General features: G+C 37.5%; 3 protein-coding genes across 3 annotated transcripts; 2 read left to right on the top strand and 1 right to left on the bottom strand.

Annotated features, from left to right (window-relative positions):
• The first annotated feature begins 4391 nt into the window (after positions 1-4391).
• Positions 4392-6177, top strand: LOC113772794 (protein trichome birefringence-like 34). Its single transcript, XM_027317274.1, has 5 exons — positions 4392-4585; positions 4682-4853; positions 5226-5422; positions 5542-5703; positions 5808-6177. Exons 1-5 carry the CDS (start codon positions 4494-4496, stop codon positions 6175-6177), a joined length of 993 nt encoding a protein of 330 aa, XP_027173075.1. The 5' UTR covers positions 4392-4493.
• Positions 6178-8038: 1861 nt separating this feature from the next.
• Positions 8039-11413, top strand: LOC113775754 (protein trichome birefringence-like 35). Its single transcript, XM_027320755.1, has 6 exons — positions 8039-8412; positions 8628-8907; positions 9161-9332; positions 9511-9707; positions 9844-9996; positions 10954-11413. Exons 1-6 carry the CDS (start codon positions 8169-8171, stop codon positions 11282-11284), a joined length of 1377 nt encoding a protein of 458 aa, XP_027176556.1. The 5' UTR covers positions 8039-8168; the 3' UTR covers positions 11285-11413.
• A 4684-nt stretch (positions 11414-16097) lies between these two features.
• Positions 16098-23181, bottom strand: LOC113775928 (protein BREAST CANCER SUSCEPTIBILITY 2 homolog B-like). The gene is made up of 19 exons (XM_027320981.1): positions 22842-23181; positions 22602-22754; positions 20971-22050; positions 20761-20885; positions 20514-20668; positions 20022-20144; positions 19722-19919; positions 19564-19645; positions 19421-19471; positions 19252-19327; positions 18990-19101; positions 18846-18917; positions 18258-18456; positions 17948-18130; positions 17677-17819; positions 17545-17607; positions 17241-17451; positions 16709-16879; positions 16098-16623 (listed from the first exon to the last, which is right to left on the bottom strand). The coding sequence occupies exons 1-19, from the start codon at positions 23179-23181 to the stop codon at positions 16567-16569; spliced, it is 3594 nt and encodes a 1197-aa protein (XP_027176782.1). The 3' UTR covers positions 16098-16566.
• Between the last annotated feature and the right edge of the window lie 830 nt (positions 23182-24011).

The raw sequence follows: 24011 nt of genomic DNA, 5'->3' as shown, positions 1-24011 counted from the left end.
ATCATACAAATTGAGAGAATAATTCACAAAAAAGAATCGTATTTGGACGAGTTTGTGTTAGTTAAAATGGATAATAGGTATAAATGAGTGAATCCATTTATACCCCTTTAATTAGATAGATATAACTGAATAAGTCAAAAAATGAATTGGATAACCCAATTACTCATTTATAACCTATTTATTTTAACTTTTTGTAAACTCATTTAAATTCATTTTTGCAAACTAAGTTATCAATTTATACCACCCTTTGTACCCATCATTAGTTTTAAATATTTACTTATAATGTTCAATAAGCCTAATTACTAATTTTTTTTCATCCATACTCTATGTCACAAAATTACATGCTATTTAATAATTGAACAATAAGAGTATAAAAATTTGAACTAAGTACTATAAAAGTTAACATAAAAACTTAATCCAAAAATTTTGAACTCCTAGCATTTTTTTGGTGTGTACATTTAAATTTTCATTTTGAAAAGGCAGAAAAAGAAGCTAAAACTTGTCATAAATTGGTAATGCTAAAAAATAAGCAAGTTAACAAATTATATGAAAATAAAATCAACAAATAATAATAATAATAATGAAATAAAAATAGTTGATATCATGACAAAATGAAGAATTTGAAAAAAAAAAAATGGGTTGGGGAAGAGAGGAGGTTTGGGGAAAGACAATTCTAAATGAGTTTATTAGATTTGATGGGTTATCCAATAATATAAATTTAAGATTAGATTTGATGGGTATTATTGGATAATTCATTTATACCCATATACAAAAATTTAAGATATCAATATCCATCTATTCATGGATAAATACGGATAAATAAGATATATATATAATAAAGTCGTATTCTCATCCTTATCCTTTTATTTTGTCTCTTTCCTACGTGGCTTAACGACAGGACAAGTAGGTGCAACGCGCTTTATGAGTTAACCCCCTAATAACCTATGTTATTCCATCCCTCTTTTTTCTCTTGCATTTACAATTTTAGATAATCCTTCCATAATTATCTCTTACATTCTTTCACCTTTTTTTTTCTTAACCCTAATCGTCAAACCTAAATTTTCTGGGGATTAGTATAAATAATTTTGAATTATGTTTTTAACTCTCTTTCATCTTCAACTCAAAAGTTCGAAATATCAATTCAAATATTAGATTATTTTTATCAGATTATCACTATCACAGATACTCTACACTTTTACTAATATATATGGTTCTCAATCTCATCACTTTATCAAGCAGTGAAAATGTTTACACTTTCCACCAATTTTTTTGGAAAGTTTTTTTTTTTTTTTAACTTCAATGCAAGGACCGGATTTGGACTTTGTTTATGCTCGCTGTATGTGGTCTGTAATTTCCTACACCTTCTTCATAGTTAGGTCATTAAATTTGAATTTTCTAAGTAAGTCTTCAAAAGTTATAGTTTGGTTTTTATTTCTGGCAAGGTTTTTGTAATTAATTTGTTATTTCAATTTATGGATTCACTCTTCAATTCAAGTAGAACACATATTGCTTTTTGGTTAGTGATTTAAAAATGGCCTTTTAAACTATGTGTTTTCACAAGATTTTTTAATTGCCTTTGACAATTTATTAATTGTCTTCAACAATGTATTAAATTTTTTTATTTTCTAGGTTTTTGGGGTCAAAAAAATTTTGTGCAGTTTTCAATGTTTTTTTTTTAAAACTTTGGTAGAAAGCTTCTAAAGAACAAGAAGGTGTTGATTACATAAATAGCAAGACATCAAGTTCATTGTCATACAGTAGTTTATGTCATGCAATATACATCAGACTATTTAGATTTTTTATATTTTTGATTTAAGAGCAAAATACATCTTATGTTTTCGTTTTGCTTCTATTAGCTGTGAACAGATTTAGAAGGTTGTTGTGTTCCTATCACTTGATTGATTTTGAATTCTGATCTTTTAGTAATATTTCATTCGGCTTCTTTTCTTTTCACATTAACCTTTAAGCCATTTATATTAAGTACCAAAATTGATGTTTTGGTAACGGGTTGGCCATTCTTTTGTTTACAGAAGATCATCTTGCCAGTTTTCAAGTTTTTCAATGTTATCATATTGTCGAATGTGTTTTTTTTTTTTGCATTTTTGAATTATTAATCACTGAATTAGATGTTTAAATTTACATTATAAGACTATTTTTGAATAACAATGTGCACATAGTAATGTATTTAAGAAAGGTTATAATAGATTATACAATAAGTTTGTATTTTATGCAAATATTTTTATGAACTACACTAAATAATTTATTATTTTTAAACAATTCCCATTCAACGAATGGGTATAAAACTAATTTAGTTAAATGGGTTTGTTTGCCGCTTAAATTTGTCAAGATTAATTGCTTCGTCGCGTGAGGTTTTTAATTCTTGTACGGCTGTGTTTATCAACTTTATTGTATAGCCCATAATTAGATGGTCTTTTCTGTTAGGCCATAATAAGATGAAGTCATTCTATAATTATTATCAAAGTCTGTTTTGACTCTTCTACTTCAAAAAGTTCTCTGATTTTGAATGCTACTCCAGATCTCCCTCGGAAAAAAAATACAGTAATAAATAAGTGGTACACAAGAGGCTCCAAAGAATTTCTTAAATTTTTTGCTATATAAACTAATTGATTTCCCAATTAGTATCTACCTTTCTCACTTCTGCTCTAAAGATTAATATCTCCATTGAAGTTCTACTTTATGTATACTCCTTTTTGTCCCTTCAAATTAATAACATGTATAGTATCCATTAGATGATAGTATTAGCAACAGATGAGCTGCATGTCAAAAGAAACAAAGAGCCAAATACCATTATTAGCTCTATATTAAATGGAAACAACGAAGCAATTAATACTGATTGTGCGTATAAATTTTATAAAGTAGTGTGCTTAGTATGTTGCAGATAAAAAAAAAAAACTTCATCTTAAAATGAAAAAGTGTAGGAATACAACCCACAGGATAAAACAATTCAAGGCAAAACTCAAAGTCAAAGAAACAAGTATTGCTGCGGAAACGAAAACCGAAGGAAAGAAAAGGCAACGACAAAAGACAAAAACAAGCAAAGCTCCGAGGAGGCACCAATGTATCTTATTCTTCTCAACTCACGGCACACAGGACCAGGCTACAAGCAGTGGTATATATATAGATCACTTAGTCTCCTAAAACTTAGCTTCCGAATCACAAAGAGAATCTATTAAACAATTGGACTTGGACTTAAAAAACCACTACCGACTAGAAAACCAAGACCAACAATATAGAAATTAACTAATAATAATAATCTTGATTTAACTACTACAAAAAGAAATAGTAAAAATATTTCCAAAACCAAACAATCATGTGGTCTCTACTACGTTGATGTTGAACAGGTGAGATTAACATAATCATACAATTCCATTGTTGATTGCTCAACGAATCCCACCTCTGTTTTTTTTTAGAAAAAGTGGTAAGTAAATAAGAAAGAATATCAGATGACTGGCAATTATACATTGGAAAAAAGACCGGGCGGCCCCCTTTCCTCCCGAATCATAATATATTAATTCCCTGCAGCCAACTTAATTAATTCCCATCTGTTATGCCTTAAACATAAACGAACAAAATGTATCATCAAACAATAATCTTTAGATCATATATTTCTTCTAAAGTTTTTCATACTCAAGCAGTTTGCAGCAATCACGTTTTTAACTAATAGGTGCCATGCACATGCACAAGTATCTTATTATTGTGCTTTTACTTTCCGTGAGAGCCCGTAGTAGTTAGTTATTCAAACATTATTCAAACTTGACATCCGCCGCGAGAGGGTGGGAGGTCATTCGGAACCCGATCGCTGGCTCCAGAACCGGTGGTTGTTGTGGTTGTTGGAGGGGGGGGGGGGGGGGGGGGCGGCGGCTCAGGATCGACAACAACAGCTGCGCGGATCTGTCGTGTCCTTTATAAGTGGTTTTGTTTAATCAAGGTTCTTCTGATTGACAATGAAGGTCAAACACAATGGACAGTTGATAGTTTTGTTTTAACAACAACAATAAAATTGACTTGTTTATTCTGTTTTGAGCTTTTAAACTGCTCCATTTGATAGATCGGCACCGAAACACCATCTTTAAGAAAGAGAAAGCCAGTCGGGGCATTTCAAGCTTGAGGTGGCAACCATTTTTTATGTCCTTGAATGTTTGAAACAACCATTGTCTGTCTTCAATCTTGAGTTGACAAGAAAACAAGCTTGCAAAGAAAGTTCATCTCTACTGTGAAGAAGGCAAATGGCAGGGTCTGGCATAGTTCCAGGAACAGGGAGAATCGGGTTACGGTTCCATTCTCTCGCAGGCTTTCTTTTAACTGCCTTGGTCATTACTACCTTCTATTATCTATCAGGGGATAGCACCGGCCCAATCCTGGAAGATGAAACTAAGAGTAAGAATTCATCTCCAAGCTGCAATTTGTTTTCGGGAAAATGGGTTTACGATAACAAGTCTTACCCCTTGTACAAAGAGGGAGAATGTTCTTTCATGGCTGATGACTTTGCTTGCGAGAAATTCGGCAGAAAGGAGTTCAAGTATCAGCACTGGAGATGGCAACCCCATGATTGCGACCTTCCAAGGTCATTCTCTCTTTCTCATTGCTAGTTTAGGGTGTACTAGGGATTCATCCCCTTGGCATGTCCGATTTACTAGAGATTTTTATGTCTTTTTTGAAGGTTCAATGCGACAGCATTGCTGAACAGGCTGAGGGGAAAGAGACTTGTTTTTGTTGGTGATTCTCTGAACAAGAATCAATGGATATCAATGGTGTGCCTGCTTGAATCATCAATTCCACCATCCTTGAAATCAAACACCTGGAAAGGCTCGTTGATCACATTTGAAGCCTTTGTAAGAAGATTTCTGTCTTCATTTCCAATATCATCAAATTAGTTCCTCATTTGTCATGTTCTGGTTGTATTAATTTTCGTGGATTTGGTCGATTCTAAGTTGGTAGGTTAAAGTTTTGTTAGTGCTGCTTAACCAGAATCTGGCTAACATCTTTATCTCTTACTTTTGTGTTGGTTATGTCTTTTGTCCAATTTTACGTTACATTAGATCTTGGACCACGGAGATGTCCATATACATAGCTCGCGACATTCCTTTTTTTTTTTCTCTCTCTCTCTTTTTCATTTTTCCCCCTCTATATATATCTCTCTCGTGTTTCTTTTGTAGTAATGTTCAATATCAGCAGTAACTATTGTTTGTCTAACGGTAATGAAGGAATATAACGCCACGATCGATTTTTACTGGGAACCACTGCTGGTGGAATCGAACTGCGATGACCCTGTGAGCCATCATGTTCTTGATCGAATTGTCAGAATTGAGGCAATTGAGAAGCATGCCAGGCACTGGACTGATGCGGACATACTCGTCTTTGATTCTTTTATGTGGTGGTTGCAACCTGAAATGACGCTTTTGTAAGTGCACTCATTTTTCCAAAAAAACAAAAAAACCAATAAACGTCAATAGATTCTCAAGGTTGTTTGGGGTGCATGGTGCTTTGTAAATTGTAATCATAGTGGTGCTTCTTGATCAGGTGGGGATCGTTTGAGAGCTCTGATGCAATCTACAAGAAGGTAGGGAAGAGACTGCGCGTCTATGAGATGGCTTTGCGAACATGGTCAGATTGGTTAGACATTCACATCAACCGAACCAACACAAAACTGTTCTTCATGAGTTTGTCGCCATACCACAAAATGTAGTAATAAAGATGCACAAAATCTCTGCGACTTACTTTCTTCACGAGGCGTCTAAAAAATAAAACATTCGAATTTGACAAGAGGCTATCAATTTAAATTACAGGGCTGAAGATTGGGGATCATCTTCAGGACCAAACTGCTACAATGAAACAGAACCAATATCGGAGGAAGGTTACTGGGGAAGCAGTACAGATCGGGGGATGATGAGCATGGCTGAAGCAGCGATACGTGAGCTAGAAGGAAGAGGCTTGAAAGTGCAATACCTCAATATAACGCAGTTATCTGACTACAGGAAAGATGCTCACCCATCCATCTACAGGAGGCACTGGGAGGCTCCAAGCAAGAAGCAATTAGCCGACCCCAGGAGCTATTCAGATTGTGTACATTGGTGCCTTCCAGGGGTCCCTGATGTTTGGAACCAGATTCTTTATGCCTACGTAATGTTCGATGAATTCCATGCTAAATTAGAATAGGGCCCCGGCCCTGGGATCCTCCAATCTTGTAGTATTATCTATAATTCCTTCTCATTTCTCATACGAGGTAACTATTAAGGACTATAGCCCTAAACTGATATCATTGTCATGTAAAGAGAAGTTCGTTCGCACTCAAATTTTATGTGTAAAACTTCTGATGCGCTTTCTAATTCAAGTATTATTTAATTTTGTATTTTAATGACTCTAGAACAATGATTGACTAATTGTACTGCCATAGTAGAGACATCTCTAAGATGGGAATTGTTAATTTAGGGGATGTGAAGGTAGTTGGGAAGCCAATCGTTTTCCGGCCCAAAAATTTCATCACGGACCTAGGAGTGTGGCTGCTGGTCCATCATTATTGGCTACGTTCTTTTACGATGGCTATTGTTGTCAATTAAAAGAATTCGCCATCTTTATGTTCCTTTTTTTGGGGGGGGGGGGGGGGGGGGAGGAGGGGGGTTAAGGCAATGTTGTTAAGCTCGGATTGGATAGCGACTCGGCTAAATTGCTGGATTAGAGTTCAACTGGTCAGATCAGTCGGACTGTTCTCAAAAAATCGCTGACGTCAACATGATGTCATAATTATTTTATATATTTATAAGTTTCAGAAATATTGAAATTAAGTTATTGGTTATATTCAGCTAATCATACAAAATATTCCAAAAATATTAAACTTGTAATCAAATATACACCTAATAATTACATATAAAAATGTAAATTCATGACTAAAATATGTCCATTTTTTCCAAAACTACTTGAAAAACAAAATAAAAACAAATTAATATAAGTTGGAATCATTGATGCTAAACTGATAAGATGATAGGGATGAAACATCTTGATTTAGAGATCATTCAAGAAAATGAGTGATTTTAGTATTTACACTAAGTGGATGCATTTTCATACTCTTATTAATAAATAAAAGTGTTGTAATGTATGTAATTCAAATTATGTTTAGAAAAAAAAAAGAAAGAAAAGTTTAAGAATCGAGTCAATCAGTCGAATTGGATCATTGATTTAGCCAATTTTTTACGGTTTTGATTGATTTTTGATCAAAGCGATTTTGCTACGAACCAACTCGGGAAGAAAGATGGGTTCACAATCAAACCGGTCGAATTGGCCGATTCAGTCAGGGTCTAACAACACTGGTTTTTTGGGTTTAGGAAACCTATTGCTTGATTTAGAAAATGCTTTCCTCCATCTCCATGGCTCCACGTATCCAGAAATAGAGACTAATTAGGATTGAGGAAATGCTTGTGATATTCTTATCTTGATGTACTTCACCTGCGGCGTGTGGTTTAGGAACAAGATTAGTCCATTGCCTTGGTCAATGAGCCAGCATGACGACTACTGTGAGATAAAAAGAGTAATTTTATGAGTTCATTAATCATTATCCGACTGCTTAATCGTTTACCGTGACGTTGACACTCAATCTCCTGCCAAGTCAAAATATATATATAAAAAAAAATTCTCCTGCCAAGTCAAACCACTACCACTAGTATACAATTTTCGTTTTAGGCCCACGTGGATGATAAAATTAAAACATAAGCGGGGCTTTTAAGACTAAATTAAGATTAAAGTTTGACCACTGTCGCCTGCACAATTAACAAACAAAAAGGTTAGGATTGGAGAATAAGGTTCGGAGAATGTCACCCGAAAAGGCACTGGTTAGACTACCATTCACTAATGCTACTTATTATAATTATAATTACAGTTGAGCTGAAGAATCGAATCGATCTTTGGCTTCGTGCAGTAAATATCACATGTGGAAGATTGATATCCAAACAATTGAACTTACTTTCATCTAATCAAATCACTCTCCTCAATCGATAATAATAGCAGTAATAATCATAATATGTCTCCAGTGCCAACTAACCCCGTCCATGGGAGGCCTCTGTCTGCCGAGGGCGATCTTCATTTTCAGAGGAGTCGAGCACCCGTAGCAGTAGCACACTCCCTTGCCCCTTTCTCTCTCCACTCCTCTCTCTAACATGATGCAGAAATGCCACAGAAAAAAGGGCCATTTTCCTCTCATGGCACTTGTACTCTTTGTCTGCATAATCTTCTCAATATTGTACAAGGAAATTACTACCATTCAACGAATCCGTCAGAGCCAACCTCAGAACGAGGTTAATGATGACCAACCCCAGTCCTCCGACTTCCATCTCCAACAAGAATTTCTTCCCAGACCCACGGTTTTACTGAATCGATCCCTCTCAAGCAGAGCTCCTCCTGGTGGGTCTTTTTCTCTTTCCGACATCTTTCAAGATCTAAACTTTTTCGGCATACATTCTTTTCGGCATACATTCTTTTTTTGCTTCTTCTTTTTATTGTGTGGATTAGTTAGATAAGGGTTCAGCCGTGGCTTTTTATGAATCTTTTCTGCTAGTGTCGTTTAGTGCATTCAATCCTATTTGTTTTTGTCGTGTACTTTCGTGGGGAACTTTCAGTGCCTCTGGATAAATCTAGTGCATGCAGTTCGACTGTGGAGTACAGTGGAAGAAGAGTTTTGCCAGCTGGCCGTACACCGGAGCCGGGTGGCTGGAGGGGGCAACCGCAAGGGTGCGACTTCTTTTCTGGTGAATGGGTCTTTGATAACGCTTCTCGTCCACTGTATAATGAGTCAGATTGTCCGTATATGTCGGATCAATTAGCCTGTCTCAAGCACGGTAGACCTGATGTTGATTACCAGTATTGGAGATGGCAGCCCCTTAATTGCAATTTGAAGAGGTAAAATGTTGAACATGATCCTTCCGCCCCCGCCCCCCAAACACACGCACCCACCCCACATTTTAAGTGGTTGGTATTAAATTTGTGTATCTATAGTGCCTGCAATTGGTGGAGTGGACAGATAAGCATGGAGTATTCGTTTGGGTTTTGCTGTTCAATTTTGTCCAGTGCAAAATAATGTGTGCAACAACTTCATCGTATTTCTATATGCATATATTCATAGCATCTGGCTTGTTAAATTGGTATGCTCTAGGTGGAATGTGACTGAGATGTGGGAGAAGTTGAGGGGTAAGAGACTGATGTTCGTGGGGGACTCCTTGACTAGAGGGCAATGGATATCAATGGTGTGCTTGTTGCAGTCCATAATTCCAGCCGATAAAAAGTCAATGACACCCCAAGCCCAACTTACAACTTTTACAGCCCAGGTGAGCTGAAATCCTAATTACTTAACTTGGAACTAACCTGTTCTTACATTCCGATTTTACTTTTTCTCTAATTCTATGGTTAAGAGCTTCGCTTTCTGTTGGTAAACCTTTGACTTTGAGTAGCGATAGCTAGATGAAGGTATCTGTTTGATAAAATGACATATCCTGACAAATGCAGGACTACAACGCTACTGTTGAATTTCTTTGGGCACCGCTTCTTGTTGAATCTAATTCGGATGATCCTGTTGATCATACATTGCCTGAAAGAATTCTCCGTCCAGATTCAATTCTTAGGCATGCATCACAATGGAAGGATGCCGACATTTTAGTCTTCAATTCTTATTTGTGGTGGAGACAGGGCCCTGTGAAGCTCTTGTAAGTAGAATATTTCGTCCAGGAAACATGCACAAATCTCAGTATTTGAGATAAAAATCTTGTATATTCTCATGTGCCAAATCCACATAAATATGCCTTGCCTGCAACTGTTTTCTAAAAGTTGTTAATTTTGTAGATGGAGTAATGAAGATAGTGGTGTTTGTGAAGAAATTGACGGGTTGGGAGGCATGGAGTTGGCAATGGAGGCCTGGGCAGATTGGATGGCTTCTGATTTTGACGCCCTCAACAAGCAGGCCTTTTTTGTTACCATGTCTCCTACACATTTCTTGTAAGTGCTGGGCTTCAATTAATAGTCTTTCAATTCTTCCCTCGCTAATGATTTGTTGGATAAGAAATGATGGTGGAAAATTTGTTAGACTTATGTAAATTGGTTTACACATTTGCATGGTAGATGATACAGTGAAGGATCCAAAATCTCCTAGCAATAATTATCTTTTTATATCAGCAAAAAAGTGACCTGGATGTAACTATGGAAGTTTAGTTCAATTCTTAATTCCCAAGTGTTGGTATTATGATTTGATTAGTTGTATGGTCCTTTTTTTGGTACACTGAGCTGTGGATAATGGCAATCAAAAGTTTCCTGGATCAGGGCCTACTTGTGCACTGCAAATGAGCATATGGGGATTTGGAGTCGTTAACCATGTAGCCCGCTTTTTCATAGTACTCTTCCTTGTAAAACAAGATTGAATCTTTCCGTTTCCTACATGTTTCTTCGTTAATTTTCACCCGTTTGCCATATATCTTCGGTTTTTCTTTTCTCTTTGGGTGGAATCCGTAGTTCTGACATGTTTAGCTTCTATATTGTTCTTTCTTTGTCCTTTAGCAGGATTTTAGGATGTGATTTTCTGGGTCATCTATTTCATCAAATGCATGCATGCTGATATTTGCAGGCCACAGTCCTTGTATCCAAAACTGCCTAGATTTGTTTTGAGTTGCATAAGCAGTTTGTTAAGGATTCTTCATTATACAGGAATTATGTGGTGTGCCGAAGCAAAAGATCATGTTCTTCTCTTTGGTTCGTTTCATATCATCACCAGTTTCAACTTCTTTTCATTGTTTATTAGATCGCAGATGATCACCGAATTGTTAAGGGATTGTCTTTATGTGTTAGCCACTTTGAAGTTTGACCTGTGTACCCCTTCTCTCTCTCTCTCTCTCTCACTCGGAAATTACACCAAAACAAAGGGAAAAAAATTTTCAGTTGTTTGCTTTTCTAAATTATCAGGAAAGAAGAATGGGAGCCAGGAAGTGAAGGAAACTGTTACAATGAGAGACAGCCAATTTCGAGTGAAAGGTACCTGGGAAACGGTATTCACTTGCCCACCATGCAAATAGCGGAGAAGGTATTGAGGCGGTTGAGCTCAAAGGTTTCTGTGCTCAACATCACACGGCTCTCAGATTATAGGAAAGACGGCCACCCAACCATTTATCGGAAATTCTGGGAGATGCTGAGCCCTGAGACGCTGTCGAAACCGGCGAGTTATTCCGATTGTATACATTGGTGCCTGCCGGGTGTGCCTGATGTCTGGAATGAGTTGCTGTTTCAATATATGTAGAAGGTCCGATGCACCTGTGCTTTGCACTTACCACATATCCCAGAGAAAGCTTGTTCATAATAGTTACGCTGTTTTTATGGTTTCCAACATTCAATTATTGAAGGTAATCGTTGAAAATGGCAGGCCAAACCGAGTTAGCAACTGGTTCCATATACCAGTGGTTGGACCATGAAACTTGCGCGGCTATGGCTAGAAATTGCGACTCGAAATTAAGTACCGACTGACTAGAGCCACGAATGCATGCACATAGATGATACCCTTTTCCCGGTCCTTAAATCTGCAAAAGATGGCGTCAGTTTTACCAATACTGGCACTTCTAAACTATTTGGTGTTGTTCTAGCGTCTAGCCAGTTTAACGAGTTTTTTTTTTTTTTTTTCCTTTCTTTCTTTACTTTCAATTACTTGTTAAGTTGGGTTGGGTTGTTTGAGGGTTTGGTTTATTAAGGGACACTTGGAGAGATTTTAAGGAGTGGGACATGATGTGAGACAGGGTGTGGTACAGAAGAACCGTTCCGGTTTAGATACGTGAATGTAGGAGTATATGTGGGATTGGGAAATCTTAGGCACTATGCTAGTAATACTCTATTTAGTAAAATTATTTTCGTTTATTAACTAAGCCAAAAACATTTTGGCTGTGCTAATTTGATCCTCTTTCAATTCAAACCTAGACTTAAAAAAGTCGTGAACTTGTACATGCGACACCTCAATATTGTTGACTTGGGACATCATCAAGAAAATTTTGAAAAGCTATTAGATTACGAGTGTTGCTTAACAATGCAAGCGAATATCGAAAGGTTGCTTCATGAAACACTAGGGCAGTGAGATACCTCTCTTATCTTATCAAAATACGCTTAGTTGCGTGGTCTTATTTTATATGGTAAATCATTATAAAAATTACGTCCTCTTACGTTTATTTTTTAAGGACCAAACATTGGATACGCAATTCAGTCTTTGCTTATTTCCTCTACCTCCTCCCTTGCTTTTGCCAAGGCTGTGTACGTAGTAGCCCACATGTTTGAAATGGTAGAAGAGTAGAGAAATGCTAACAAGCATATTGCTAGCAATTTAACCTACGTTCGCTGTTTGCATATATCAACTCCCTTTAAGTTTAAGCACAACTCGATCTACCTTTTAATCTTCTCTATTTTTATTGCATGAAAATCTGCATAAATGAAAATTAATTTTAGTAGTATATCATTAACACCGCAACCACGTGGCAACATGTATCTTATATCTTGCCAAGAAGTAACAATAGACAATTCCTATTTGATCTCCATCTACCAATGTCTTGGATTAGCGTTATTTGTGTTTATTCCAAACATGAAAACTTCAACACATTCACCTCACATTTCTTGTTCATGTGCAGTGAAGGGGTTAGCCCCGAATTTCCACGAGTAAATGTTACTCCTATATGGTATGTAACTATTTTTGGACAGCTAAGAAAGGAAACTTGTGCACAAAATTTTGCAATTTGTGGCTATATTTCCTGTATATGGAATTAGAATAACTATCCTCCTTCTTCTATATGCATTAAACTGGTAGCTCACTATTTCTTTTAGATTTTTGGAACTTACACATCATTGACATTGAGGTTAGATAAAATGAACCAAGTATGAATTGGGCATTTTGTTTATAATCTTACTTGTACAACATTGTGTTAGTCAGAATTTATACTGAAAATAGTAGCATACTAAACCTACCTAGAGACTGCTTGATTTTGTAACTAACAAACTTGTGTCTATACCACCCTATCCTTAAATTGATGATCGTGCGCGAGTGGGAGTGAGAGTGAGAGTGCCAGATCGGTATGAATTCCTTCGTATATACCGAAAGGCACCAAATTTCTTTGGCGACATTCTCCAGCAAATGATGAGGCAATAGCTTCCTTGCAAGCACAGTAACCTGCTGCTTCCAATTTATGAGGCATGCCAACAGCATAGGAATCCATCTTAATCAAGCTTGGCTCTTCCACCATGGATGTCTAACACAATCGAAAAACTGAAAGTATCAAAGATGTCTCCGAGTTGCAAATTCCAAATTCACCCCAACTTAGCTCAACATCTTGTTTTCGCCAATACATCATGAATAAGTAGTATGAGAAATAGTGGTAATCATGCATGAAATACAGCACCAACATGACAAGGAGTGGTAGATCAAGAATAGGAAGGAAATTACCTTTCTGTAAACTGTTCCATCGTCTTCAACATGCCAGCCGGCTTCCTCACAGAGAGCTTTCAGCAAATCATTGGAGTCAGCGTTCTTGGGAAGCTGGTAGTTGCCATGAGCCCGAAGTCCAGCAAAGATTTTGTGGGCCACAGCACGACGGTGGCGCTCCCTTTGCTTATTATTCAGGCGCTCTCTGTCGGAAGGGTAGCGATACTTGGTGACTGTACCACCGTTTCTGGTGGTCCTGCGAACCACCCAAGGCCCTTTGCTGCTCTTTATGCATCCCCTATGACTAAGACCAGCATTTTTAGTGTCTTCTGCCATGACTTGTTCTGTTCCACTACTCTTCAATGTCTCTGGGCCTCTCTTTCCACTTTGTGCAGTGTTCTATTTCTGATAGGGCGTTAATATATACGAAGACAATATACGCATAAAGGAGAGAAAGAGATATATTGCACCATAATATTCCATCTTTCATACATACGGTATGTGTGGTCTGCTCTCTACTTTTTAGATATGTCTGTGCTTTTGGAGGAGAAAAAAATAACCAGAAAGACTTTTCTGAGCTTGTCTGGGTGTCATGCTTCTATGATCGTACTGTTTGCATTTGGGGTTGGTGGAGTTCACGAAAAAGCTTATTGAATACGGAATTCTGTACGTAGAATGTCGGCCATCCTGCTGATTCCTGCGTGCAAAACCATTTGAGCAGTAGCTAAGAGGTGGCAGAGACCAGACTGCAAAGTCGACGGCATGGCGTGCTTGGCCGTTGATTACCATTTTCCAAACATTGCCGAATTGAGTATTATCACTCCTAATTGATACGATCACCGGAGACACGCATAACAGACCTTGCTATTCTTCAAAAAGTGATTCCCTCCAAGTACGAAACATCTGCCAGCAGAAGATCTCCATGCAGAGGAAGCAAACTTATCTTTTCAGCAACGCAAATATTCTACAATTCTATCTGTCTAGTTTTCAGAGATCAAGAGGCCCGTCCGGCTAAGACTCTGGATTTTGGACCAATGCCTCAATATACGATTTGTCTTCAACGAAATACAATGGTGATTGGGATTATTATTTTCTCCTTAAGTTCGTGCTAGGTCAAACCAGTGTTTTGAAATCCGAGCTGTTCCACCAGTCGAATCATGAACCGGGATGCTAGTTCAATTCACCTGTGAACTCATAAAGTTGTTTAAACCGGTCAAATCTGATCAAGTACTTACTAGTCAAACTAATCAAAATGAATGAAAAATAAGAGATTTCTAAATCGGCTCAAATTAATTTAATTTCTATTAAATTTCAATATCATGTAGGTTAATTAATAAATAAAAGAATAATAAAAAGAAAAACTTTTGAATCAAATTAAACTGATTGAATCAGTTTTTAACTGTGAATTGAAATCTCATCCGGTTTACTTAACAATTTGGGTTTAAAAATATTGGGTCAAAAGCAAATACCCCAACAGTAAAGCAAATACCTCTTTCTGCCGTGCTCTACTTTGTTTTTTTCCAACACCATAGGTTTTTTATTCTACTCCTATTTCTACTATATATATATATATTGTCAATACAATAAATTGCCTATTCTACTCCTATTTTTACTATATATTAAGATGGAAGGGATGGATCCAAATGGACCGCCGTGCTCTGAGATGTTCCTTCACTCTCTTTTTATTGGATGAAAAGACTGATTAGAACATGTTTTGTGTCTCGTATCTTTATCAAAATCTTAAAGTAAGTAATTCATCAATCACTGTTCATCATCTCTCCCTGCTAATCACTTTCACCTACCTTCATTTAGAAGGTATCTGATTCAAACTCTAAAGTTCCTAATGTGTCAAACCTAGGGGTGCAAACGAGTCGAGCTCGAGTCGAGCTTTGGCTAAACGAGCCGATCTCGAGTTAATTTTGTGAAGTTCGAACTCGAGCTCGAGCTCGACGAACTCAAAATATCAAGCTCGAGCTCGAGCTTAAAAAATAAAAAAAATATATTATTATTTTATTTTTAAAAAATAAAAAAAATTTTAAAAAAAATGAATAAAATAATAATTTTTTTTAACAAATAATAAAATATTAATGATATATATGTAATTTTACTATTAAAATAAAAAAAAAATATATATATATATATATATATAATTGAGCTCGTGAGCCGCTCGCGAGTCAACGAGTTTAATGTTTTTGAGCTCGAGTTCGAGCTCGAAATCGACTTAATTAGCTCGAACTCGTATTCGAGCCGCTCGCGATCGGCTCGCGAGCGACTCGATTCGCGAAACACCCCTAGTCATACCAAGACTAACTTGATTGTTGGAAATGTGTTGGGAGATTTACCCCAACTCTCTGCTTCTCATTTGCACGTCAACGGATCGGGGCGCATTGAGTCCTAGCTCGTACATGCAAGGAGTTCAACTTTGGTTTCAAGTGAAAATTATGCAAGGAGTTGACCATCTGCCTTGCAACAAATCGCGCTCGTCTGATGTACGCGTGAAAATAAAAATTATCCTTATTAGTAAAACATTATTAAAGGGATCAATTCATTCAAATTGTTAAAAAAGTTCTGAACCCAGTTGGCTGATATTTGTCTTTGAATTTGCAACAATAATTTCGGATTAACAATCGGCCCAAAAAAAAAAAAAAAGCACTAAGAGGTTGCCGATTTACTTTAAAAAAAAATAATTGTGGAAAGAAGTAAAACCAGAAATCCATAAACTATACGCTGAAGATCTTCGCCTGTTGAAATCAAGGACGCCTATTGGTGGGGCCCTTGGACCCGGGAGGAGAGATTGGAATTTCAATTAGGCTCCAAATCTATTCACAAAACAACTGACAAAGGTCCGCATAATCATAACCATTTGGAAGCCCAGCCCATTCTACAGTGGCCGGTCACACTGAGACTGGTACGCTGAACAGATCCTGCGATGGGGTACAGGGAACGCTGAACGGCTCGCGGCCTCCTTTTAGCTCCCAAAAGTTAACCGGTCTGGGCCGGGCATGCAGCTTTACACCTCGAAAGAAGATCGTCATGAAACATGTGAACATGAATCGCACAAGCTTTATTATTGTTCCATGATAAGCAACCAAACAGCGGAGGCGTATACCACCGTATCTTTCAAAACTTTAGGCTTCAGAGTTGCTGACAATAGACACAACTCTCTTTCTAAGAATCTCAATAGCCTGTAGGCAAAGCAACAAATTTGCAGAAAGTCAACTTCCAGAACCCCAGTTTGGATAACTCAACGACGTCAGACAATTCACATACCAAGCTGGAGTTGCTCGCCCACTTTTGGGTAGAAGCAGCTGCCTCTTTTAAGTGAGAGAAGTAACAACGGTCATCAAATGTCAAAGAATAGGTTGAGTTTTCTGTTGCTTCAGCAACCCAGACATTGTTCACCTGATCTTTGGCTCTCTTGATGAGATTACAGAAACCAACCTGTAAAAGACATAAATTTGTTTGTTTCCTTATTACATCTGAAAACCAAGAGCCAGCGTTTCGAGATTTAGTAAAATCTTAAAGAATTCTTTGATATCTATAGGTAAAATCTTAAAGAATTCTTTGGTATCTATAGGCATGCATAATGTGCAGTCAGACGTCCCGTTTTGCTCAGATCACGTTTATTTTCAATATTCATATTACTTTTCCCTTTATTCTGGTAAATCATCTAGTTTGCTGCTAGTGGAATTAATAAATACGATATCATACAGAAAAAAAAGTCATCTAAGTTACTGAATATAGACCTTGGACTATTGGAGTATTAAGTTCTAAGATTATCCTAAACCCACTTAGAACTCACCGTGGAACCTGCTAAATTATAATTTACTGGTGCAAGCATATCACCGTCACTAAATGGTGAACAGAAGCCAATTGCCAGCAGCGATTCCAAAGGTTCCCTTGAATGTAATCCATGTATGGATCCATCCGTCACAAACACCCACTGTTTCTTGTGGCGATCAGTTGTATATGCATCTCCCACATAAACAACACATGCAGCGATATCGAATTCACTGTGTAAGCCAAACAACACAAACAGGTAAGCATGGAACAGGCTCATTCAGAGAAAGAGCACAAACTCCAAGAAGTTGGAATTCCGAGGTTACCTGGATAGAGAAACTTCACCCAAATTTGACAATAAAATTGACTTACGAGGAGTGAAGAACGGCCTGATGATAACTCCCATCAGTATAATAAACATACTTTTGAAAATAAAAAGGAAACCTATCAGGACTTACTTAAAATGCTCAATTGCTGAAGGCGACAAAGATAGCCATTTGGTACTTGATCCATTGGTTTGCAAATAAAGAGTACTTGAATCAGAGGTTGATGGTGTAAGGCAAGACACAGCATAAACCCTGCCCTCAACTAACTCTGATTGCTGTCACAGTAACAATCATTTAAATTAAGGTTGTTAAAGAGGAGCACAACCGGGACTGGCATAGGGGCCTATTAAAGAAGCAGGTTCCAATAATGAAACACAGAAAAATGTTCACAGGCACACTTAACCTGTTTCTCTGTTGGGTTCCAGATTGTAATCAAGCCCGTATGTGGGAAACATTTTTGTGGAGAATCTTTGCTTGTCAAGCCAACAACTTTGACCCTCATGAATGGAGTGACTTCTCTGCCACCTAAACCAGCAGCCTTCAAAGCGGTCTCAAGAGATTTCTGCATATCTGAGTGCCTTAGCATCTAATATCAGATGGAGAAAAGTCATTATCAACCATTAGTAGAATTAGGGGATTACAAGCCAAACATCCAAACATTGCTCAAAGTTTGCTTGATAAGAAGCAAATGAAATCAGTTCTTGAAAATGTACCTCCAATTTTGCTTGATAAGATGCAAATGAAGTTAGTTGTTCTGAAGTCATCTCAGCCATTATGACTTCTGGTTCAGCAGCTTTCTCAAGCATCTTCATGATTTTAGCCCCTTCTTCACTGTCATTATCATCTAGAGTATGGAATGTTTCGTTTTCCCCTTGGAATTTGGATAATACATCCTCTACCACAACAGATCGCCTAGAATTGAGATCATGAAAGTTACAATCTTTATCATGAAGGTCTTTATCAACAGATCGCCTAGATTCTATTTAGGGTCCAAAATATTAGCATCACCATTGGCAACATAATTTTCAATGCTGGAAATATTTATGAAGTAATATCTGCAAATACCAGTCTAGCGAGAGAGAGAGAGAGAGAGGGGTAGAAGGCTTGAGAAGCAAAAACAAAAGCTATATAGAGGAAGAATCTATTCCAGTCACAGATGCATAACGATACAAAGACAATAAAGGAAGAACCTATTGCAGTTATAGATGCATGACAATAGAATGAATATCCTCAAAAGGCAACCAATGGCAAAAACTCTGTAGTAAATTGGAATTGCCTGAAGTAACTCAAACAGTTGTTACCTTTTGTTATATGAATGCAGCATCTTAGTGTACATCCTCTCAGATCTCACTATGAATCCACCATCACTTGACCTGAAAGAGAAAGATTGCCTTCATACTCATCTGAGGATGAGTATCAAATGCAACTGATCTAATACAAGTTACCTTTCCCAGTACACTACAGGGTATATTCTTAAAATTCCCACCAATGTGCTAGGAACAACTCCTCCAGTACTCTTGATGGACCTAAATGCTAGTGGTAGACCATCAACCTTACCTAGGAATGGATATCAAGGTTAGAGAGAAGAAAACCACAACCAGACAGCAACAAAATAAAGCTGCACCAAATTAATCTTAGCCAGTGAAGTTCATGTTATTAGTCAGCTCTATGCCAATAAAAGTTCATGTTAATATTCAAAATCCTTACAGAAACCCAGTCGATCAGCCCAATGAGTTCTATATGTCCCATTCATATGCAATAGTAAAGTGCTTGTCCTTGGTGCCTGAAATCGAAATTCATACAAAAACAAAAGGCCCTAGTAGCACAAATAGTTCAAAAACCAGGCATGAAAGAAATGAATTCAACATGCAAGTACCTCAAGTGGCGAAACTGGCCCAGCCCACCCACATAATCCAGCTCCCCAGATCTTCAAATAGAAAAGAAATGGTAAGCATTACATAAATTGTAACTAAAACCCTATAACAAAAAGGAGAAACTGAAACCAAAGGAACAAATTACAGTAAGTTTTTGCCCTATGAACAGTTTCCCAGCTGCCAGTTTCTTTGATAGAAGTACATCCAGTAGAGCAATGATAGAATACCTGTCAAAGGGGTAAGTTTTAGACAAACATGGACATTAAATTTGTAAACACTACTGTTAACTAAGAATTTCCTAACCATCCATCTGTTAGTTCAATTTTTGCAGCTGCACCACTTTCAACCTCTCTTGATGCAATAGGTTGACAGCCAACCTCTGTGCCACAAACTGAAAGGACAGATGAAATGCACAATACCATCCTTGAAGATGGTGGTGCATCTCCTTCTAAAATTCTCTTGACAGCAGATCGATGCCCATGATTTACTTCCTTGTCATATCTGACCAGAAAATTTAGAAATTTTTCTGTAAAGTTCTGGAAATTAGTAGGAGAAAAAAAAGGATAAGGAAAAACTTCCCTTGACCATGGGAAGTTTGAATACCTGTACTTCAATTCTTCAAGTACATTAGAAACTGATAACAGTTTTCCAGAAAATTTGGCAGGATAACATCTCTCATAAGATGCAAGTTTCCAAACTATCCACTTATAGTGATTTTTAACCCACCTGGATAGACAAAAAACCAAATTATGATATCACCAGCAGGAGCATCATACAAATTAAAAAAGAAACAAAAAACGGCTCTAGAAAAATATAGTACGGAAAATACCTATGGGCCTCCATTCGTTACAAAAGTCAATAATATATAAAGGATAACCATCAAGAACAAAGAAAAAAGAGATTAGGCTTCCCCACGTGCATCCCTAGCAGAGAGTAATTAAGAAATACCAAGAAATAACCAAAATTGTATAAAGAAAGTACTGTATCACTCTAGGTCCTTCATGTAGTTATGAATGTACATCTGATCCATGTAAAGCCTAGAAAATGTACAATTTCTGAATAATCAATTTGATTGAAGTTGAAAAAAGTAGTTACTCTTTCGACACATGATACGGAGAAACTTCAGGTTGAACCAGCATATGGTAAAATTCTTCTGCTCCAATGCAACCTGAACCAAAATCATCAGGAAACGTATAATATTCAGCAACACCTGGATTCATCCTCCTTATCTCATCTGACAAGTTCTCTATCTGAATACATAGAGCATCGATGTAAGTATCAACCGCTCAAAGAAAAAGGGATGGTAAATTAAGAAACAAACAAGTATTCTACACTGCTACACCTTGCTTCGGCCAAATGGGGGCTCCCTAAAATATTCCTTCACATACAACCGAGAAACTTGAAACGGCAATCGAGTAGAAACCCGTCCCTCATAAGAGATTTCATTAGTTGTTAAAGATGGCATCCCTAGTTAAAAGATATGCCTTAGATTTGCTCATAAGATTGTCTCAAGAAGAATGAAGAAGGTTATCCACAAGATCTGATTATTTACCATTAGGACTTGACGTCTTATTTCTACAAAATGGGGTGATAAATTTAGAACTTCGAGGCCTTTTGAATGGAGATACAGTGCTTCTCCCTAGTCTTCTCTTCTCAGCAGAATTCCACTTGACATCTGTGGAATTCGCACCAATGCTGTTTGAGATATCCACCAGAGGCCCACTTGATGGCCTTTCTAATGAATCCATGGTTGCCACTTGAGTTTTCTTCCTTAAATGATTTTCATAGCTAGGTAGACTATTGCAGGGACTACTTAAATTATGTTTTGCCTCCGCATCGAACTTCTTGATCAAGTTACTCCCTTGACCAATAATGCGTGGTCTAACTGAAGATTCTCTTTGACATGAATTTGATCTGAATGGAGAAGTGAAATTCTTTGACAAATGATTGCTGTTTGCTGTCTCTTGATATGGAAATGGAGTATTAGGGTCATTTTCTTTGCTTGGTTTTGTATTCTTGGATTCTCTGTCTCTGGAAAATGGATATTCATGATCTGCTGCATCGCCTTCATCTGAGTAGGCTCCCGCCTCCTGATCTCCAAGCAGGCTAAGTGCACGTTTCAGTGCATCATTTGAAACAGATATTGATCTCCCACCAGCAGTTTGAAACTTGACTGGAGGTGGTTTTGGAGCACTCTGCAGAAAATCCGGAATGACATACTTCGATTGACAACTTGCAGAATTAATTTTACCATCTAAGGGAGATATTGGGAGTATTATATCACCATTAAGCAGTGTGTTATTAACACCTGCTTCCCCTTCAAAAAGAAATGAACTTCTCAAACCACTAGGCTGATATGAGGTTGACAGCTGTCCTTCCTGCTCAAGGTCTTCAAAATTCTTGCAATCACCATGTTCTTCTGGGCCCAACAAAGCCTTGGCTCTTAAAAGACCGGCAGAAGATAAGCTGACCGTCTTACCTGAGGCTGTCTGGAAGAAGGAATTTGATGTATCAGTCATTTGCTCCAAGCTAGTCCTCAAAACAGATTTTGGTACATTAATTGCTTTCCTTGGACCGGTCCATGAAATGGTATTTGAAAAACCAAATTCATTATCTCCTCTAATCTGCTGGCCTGCTCATATGTTTACAAGAGTAACCTTTAAGTAATCAACTTATCAGAAATACTCAGTACATGGTATAAACTCACAGAAACTTTAGTTGGTTCTTACATCCCTCCCCATTTTTGAGTATTGAAAATGTGATTTAAACATACTATTTGCAACATAATGATGGGTTCAATGTTATTAAAAGAAAAGGGCAACACATAATTTGCTTTGGAAGTTATAGGCCGTAACTTCAATCTAAGTCACCAATTTATGAAGCACAGATAAACCCAAGGACATGCATTAGGTTATATAGGATGAACTGTATCACAAAATTGGGCCTATAAAACTTGATGCAGGTGGGATTCAAGTATGTCCAGCTCTTAATTTCAATGAGAACCACCATAACATATGTTTAAATCAAATCCACCACATTGCATGGCTTTTTTTCAATTTATAAGCAGTCGGCCAGCTCACACGGACTGAAGTTTTACACAGTTCGTGGTTTAGAAGTTTCACATAATATAATAATTAGTTAAAAGCTGGTCTTTTATGTGGCAACGTTTATTAGAACTTCAACCTGTCGGAATGACCTCGTCTCCCCCATCGCTGAGAATTTCAAAAGCTCTTGGTATCGAGGACTGCTTCACCCCCACCGACTCTCCCAGTCCAGTCCGAAAACTTGAAGCACTATCCAAATTGCCATGGCGAACATCCCTCAACCTCGAACATCCTGCACAGTAGTAATTGGAAGTTTCAGCTTTTGCTAAGGAACTCTGACAAAATTACAGACAATACAACGGAGTTGAAAATTTGGAACCTGTCTGCGTGACCGCGTCTCCTTCATCACCGAGAATCGCTAAGGCTCTTGAAATCGAAGACTGCTTCACAGCCACCGATTTCCCCAATCCGCTCCTAAAACTAGGAGTATTGTCCGAATTTCCATCCCGAACTTCAGTGAACCTTGAATATCCAGTAAACAGTAATTCATTTGCAGTACCTTGGAGCAAGAGATCGGCCATTGAAGGAAGGCGGTGAGATTGAGGAGGCGGATATTCGAGGGCACGATTTGATTCTGCCTCTTGGTTGCAGAGGTGTTGATCGGAGATTTCCCATCGGACATTATTACCGGCGTCGGAGAACAACTGCCACGTTGACATTTATTAGAGATTTTCCGTGTACGAATTTGGCGAGGTTTGGTTAATCGAGATGAATTGGATGGAAAATGGGGGGAAAATAATTATATTAAAGTAAGATTGGGGAATGGGGATGGTGATTTTATGGAAAAAGCGGGAATTTTTGAATCGAGAAATGGCGCCACAACATCATCTCCATCTCCATCTATAGGACTCCAGTCCAGATCCGATGATTCATGGGCTCAAATGCCTCTGGCTTTACTGGGTTTTTTATCTACTTCTCGTCAGGATAAAGCCCACACAGGCGCTGGCTGGACTGGCTCTGGATCAAGAAGGATATATAGCCCGCCTTCGGCGCATGTCAATGCCTTGTAAGTATGTGACTAACCATCCAATCAAACGCTTCAATTATTCTTTTATTTTTTCAATCTTTTCTTGCCGGAGACCTCTCATGATGAATTTGTGATATAAATATCTACCATGGTTTAAAAAAAAAAAAAAAAAAGAGTAACCATTTCACATGTTTGGACAAAGAAAATTTGCAAGATTTATTTCAGATTTTGTTTTGCTTGCATCATACACACAATTCCCAATCACCTTTTTATCTCACATACATCACATCACATAAAGTACTACAGTAACTGGATCAAATAAATTCTTATCCAAACAAACTTATTAATCTTCATACAGCCGATATCAATTAAGGTTTTATTAAATATTTTTGTACAACGTTAGTGTGTAACAAGTTGGTACACGAAGTTTAGGTGCATCTCTCTCTCTCTCATATATAAACTCGCTAGTTTTAGAATATTTTTACATTAATAGTGTAAAACAGAATAATCCAAAAAGAAAAG

The sequence above is a fragment of the Coffea eugenioides genome, chromosome 6, assembly GCF_003713205.1.
Source record: "Coffea eugenioides isolate CCC68of chromosome 6, Ceug_1.0, whole genome shotgun sequence".
Taxonomy (NCBI): Eukaryota; Viridiplantae; Streptophyta; class Magnoliopsida; order Gentianales; family Rubiaceae; genus Coffea; species Coffea eugenioides.
Note: the sequence above shows the minus strand (reverse complement) of the source record. Positions and strands in the feature narration are given on the sequence as shown.

Coding starts and splice junctions, on each gene's coding strand:
- LOC113772794 (XM_027317274.1), top strand. CDS start 4,494: ATGGCTGATGACTTTGCTTGCGAGAAATTCGGCAGAAAGGAGTTCAAG. Junction 4,854..5,225: donor TGATCACATTTGAAGCCTTT/GTAAGAAGATTT, acceptor ACGGTAATGAAG/GAATATAACGCCACGATCGA. Junction 5,423..5,541: donor CAACCTGAAATGACGCTTTT/GTAAGTGCACTC, acceptor CTTCTTGATCAG/GTGGGGATCGTTTGAGAGCT.
- LOC113775754 (XM_027320755.1), top strand. CDS start 8,169: ATGATGCAGAAATGCCACAGAAAAAAGGGCCATTTTCCTCTCATGGCA. Junction 8,413..8,627: donor CTCAAGCAGAGCTCCTCCTG/GTGGGTCTTTTT, acceptor GGGAACTTTCAG/TGCCTCTGGATAAATCTAGT. Junction 9,708..9,843: donor CAGGGCCCTGTGAAGCTCTT/GTAAGTAGAATA, acceptor TTAATTTTGTAG/ATGGAGTAATGAAGATAGTG.
- LOC113775928 (XM_027320981.1), bottom strand. CDS start 23,181: ATGTCAACGTGGCAGTTGTTCTCCGACGCCGGTAATAATGTCCGATGG. Junction 20,886..20,970: donor TAAGACGTCAAGTCCTAATG/GTAAATAATCAG, acceptor TCTTTTAACTAG/GGATGCCATCTTTAACAACT. Junction 17,608..17,676: donor TCAGCAATTGAGCATTTTAA/GTAAGTCCTGAT, acceptor AGTTATCATCAG/GCCGTTCTTCACTCCTCGTA.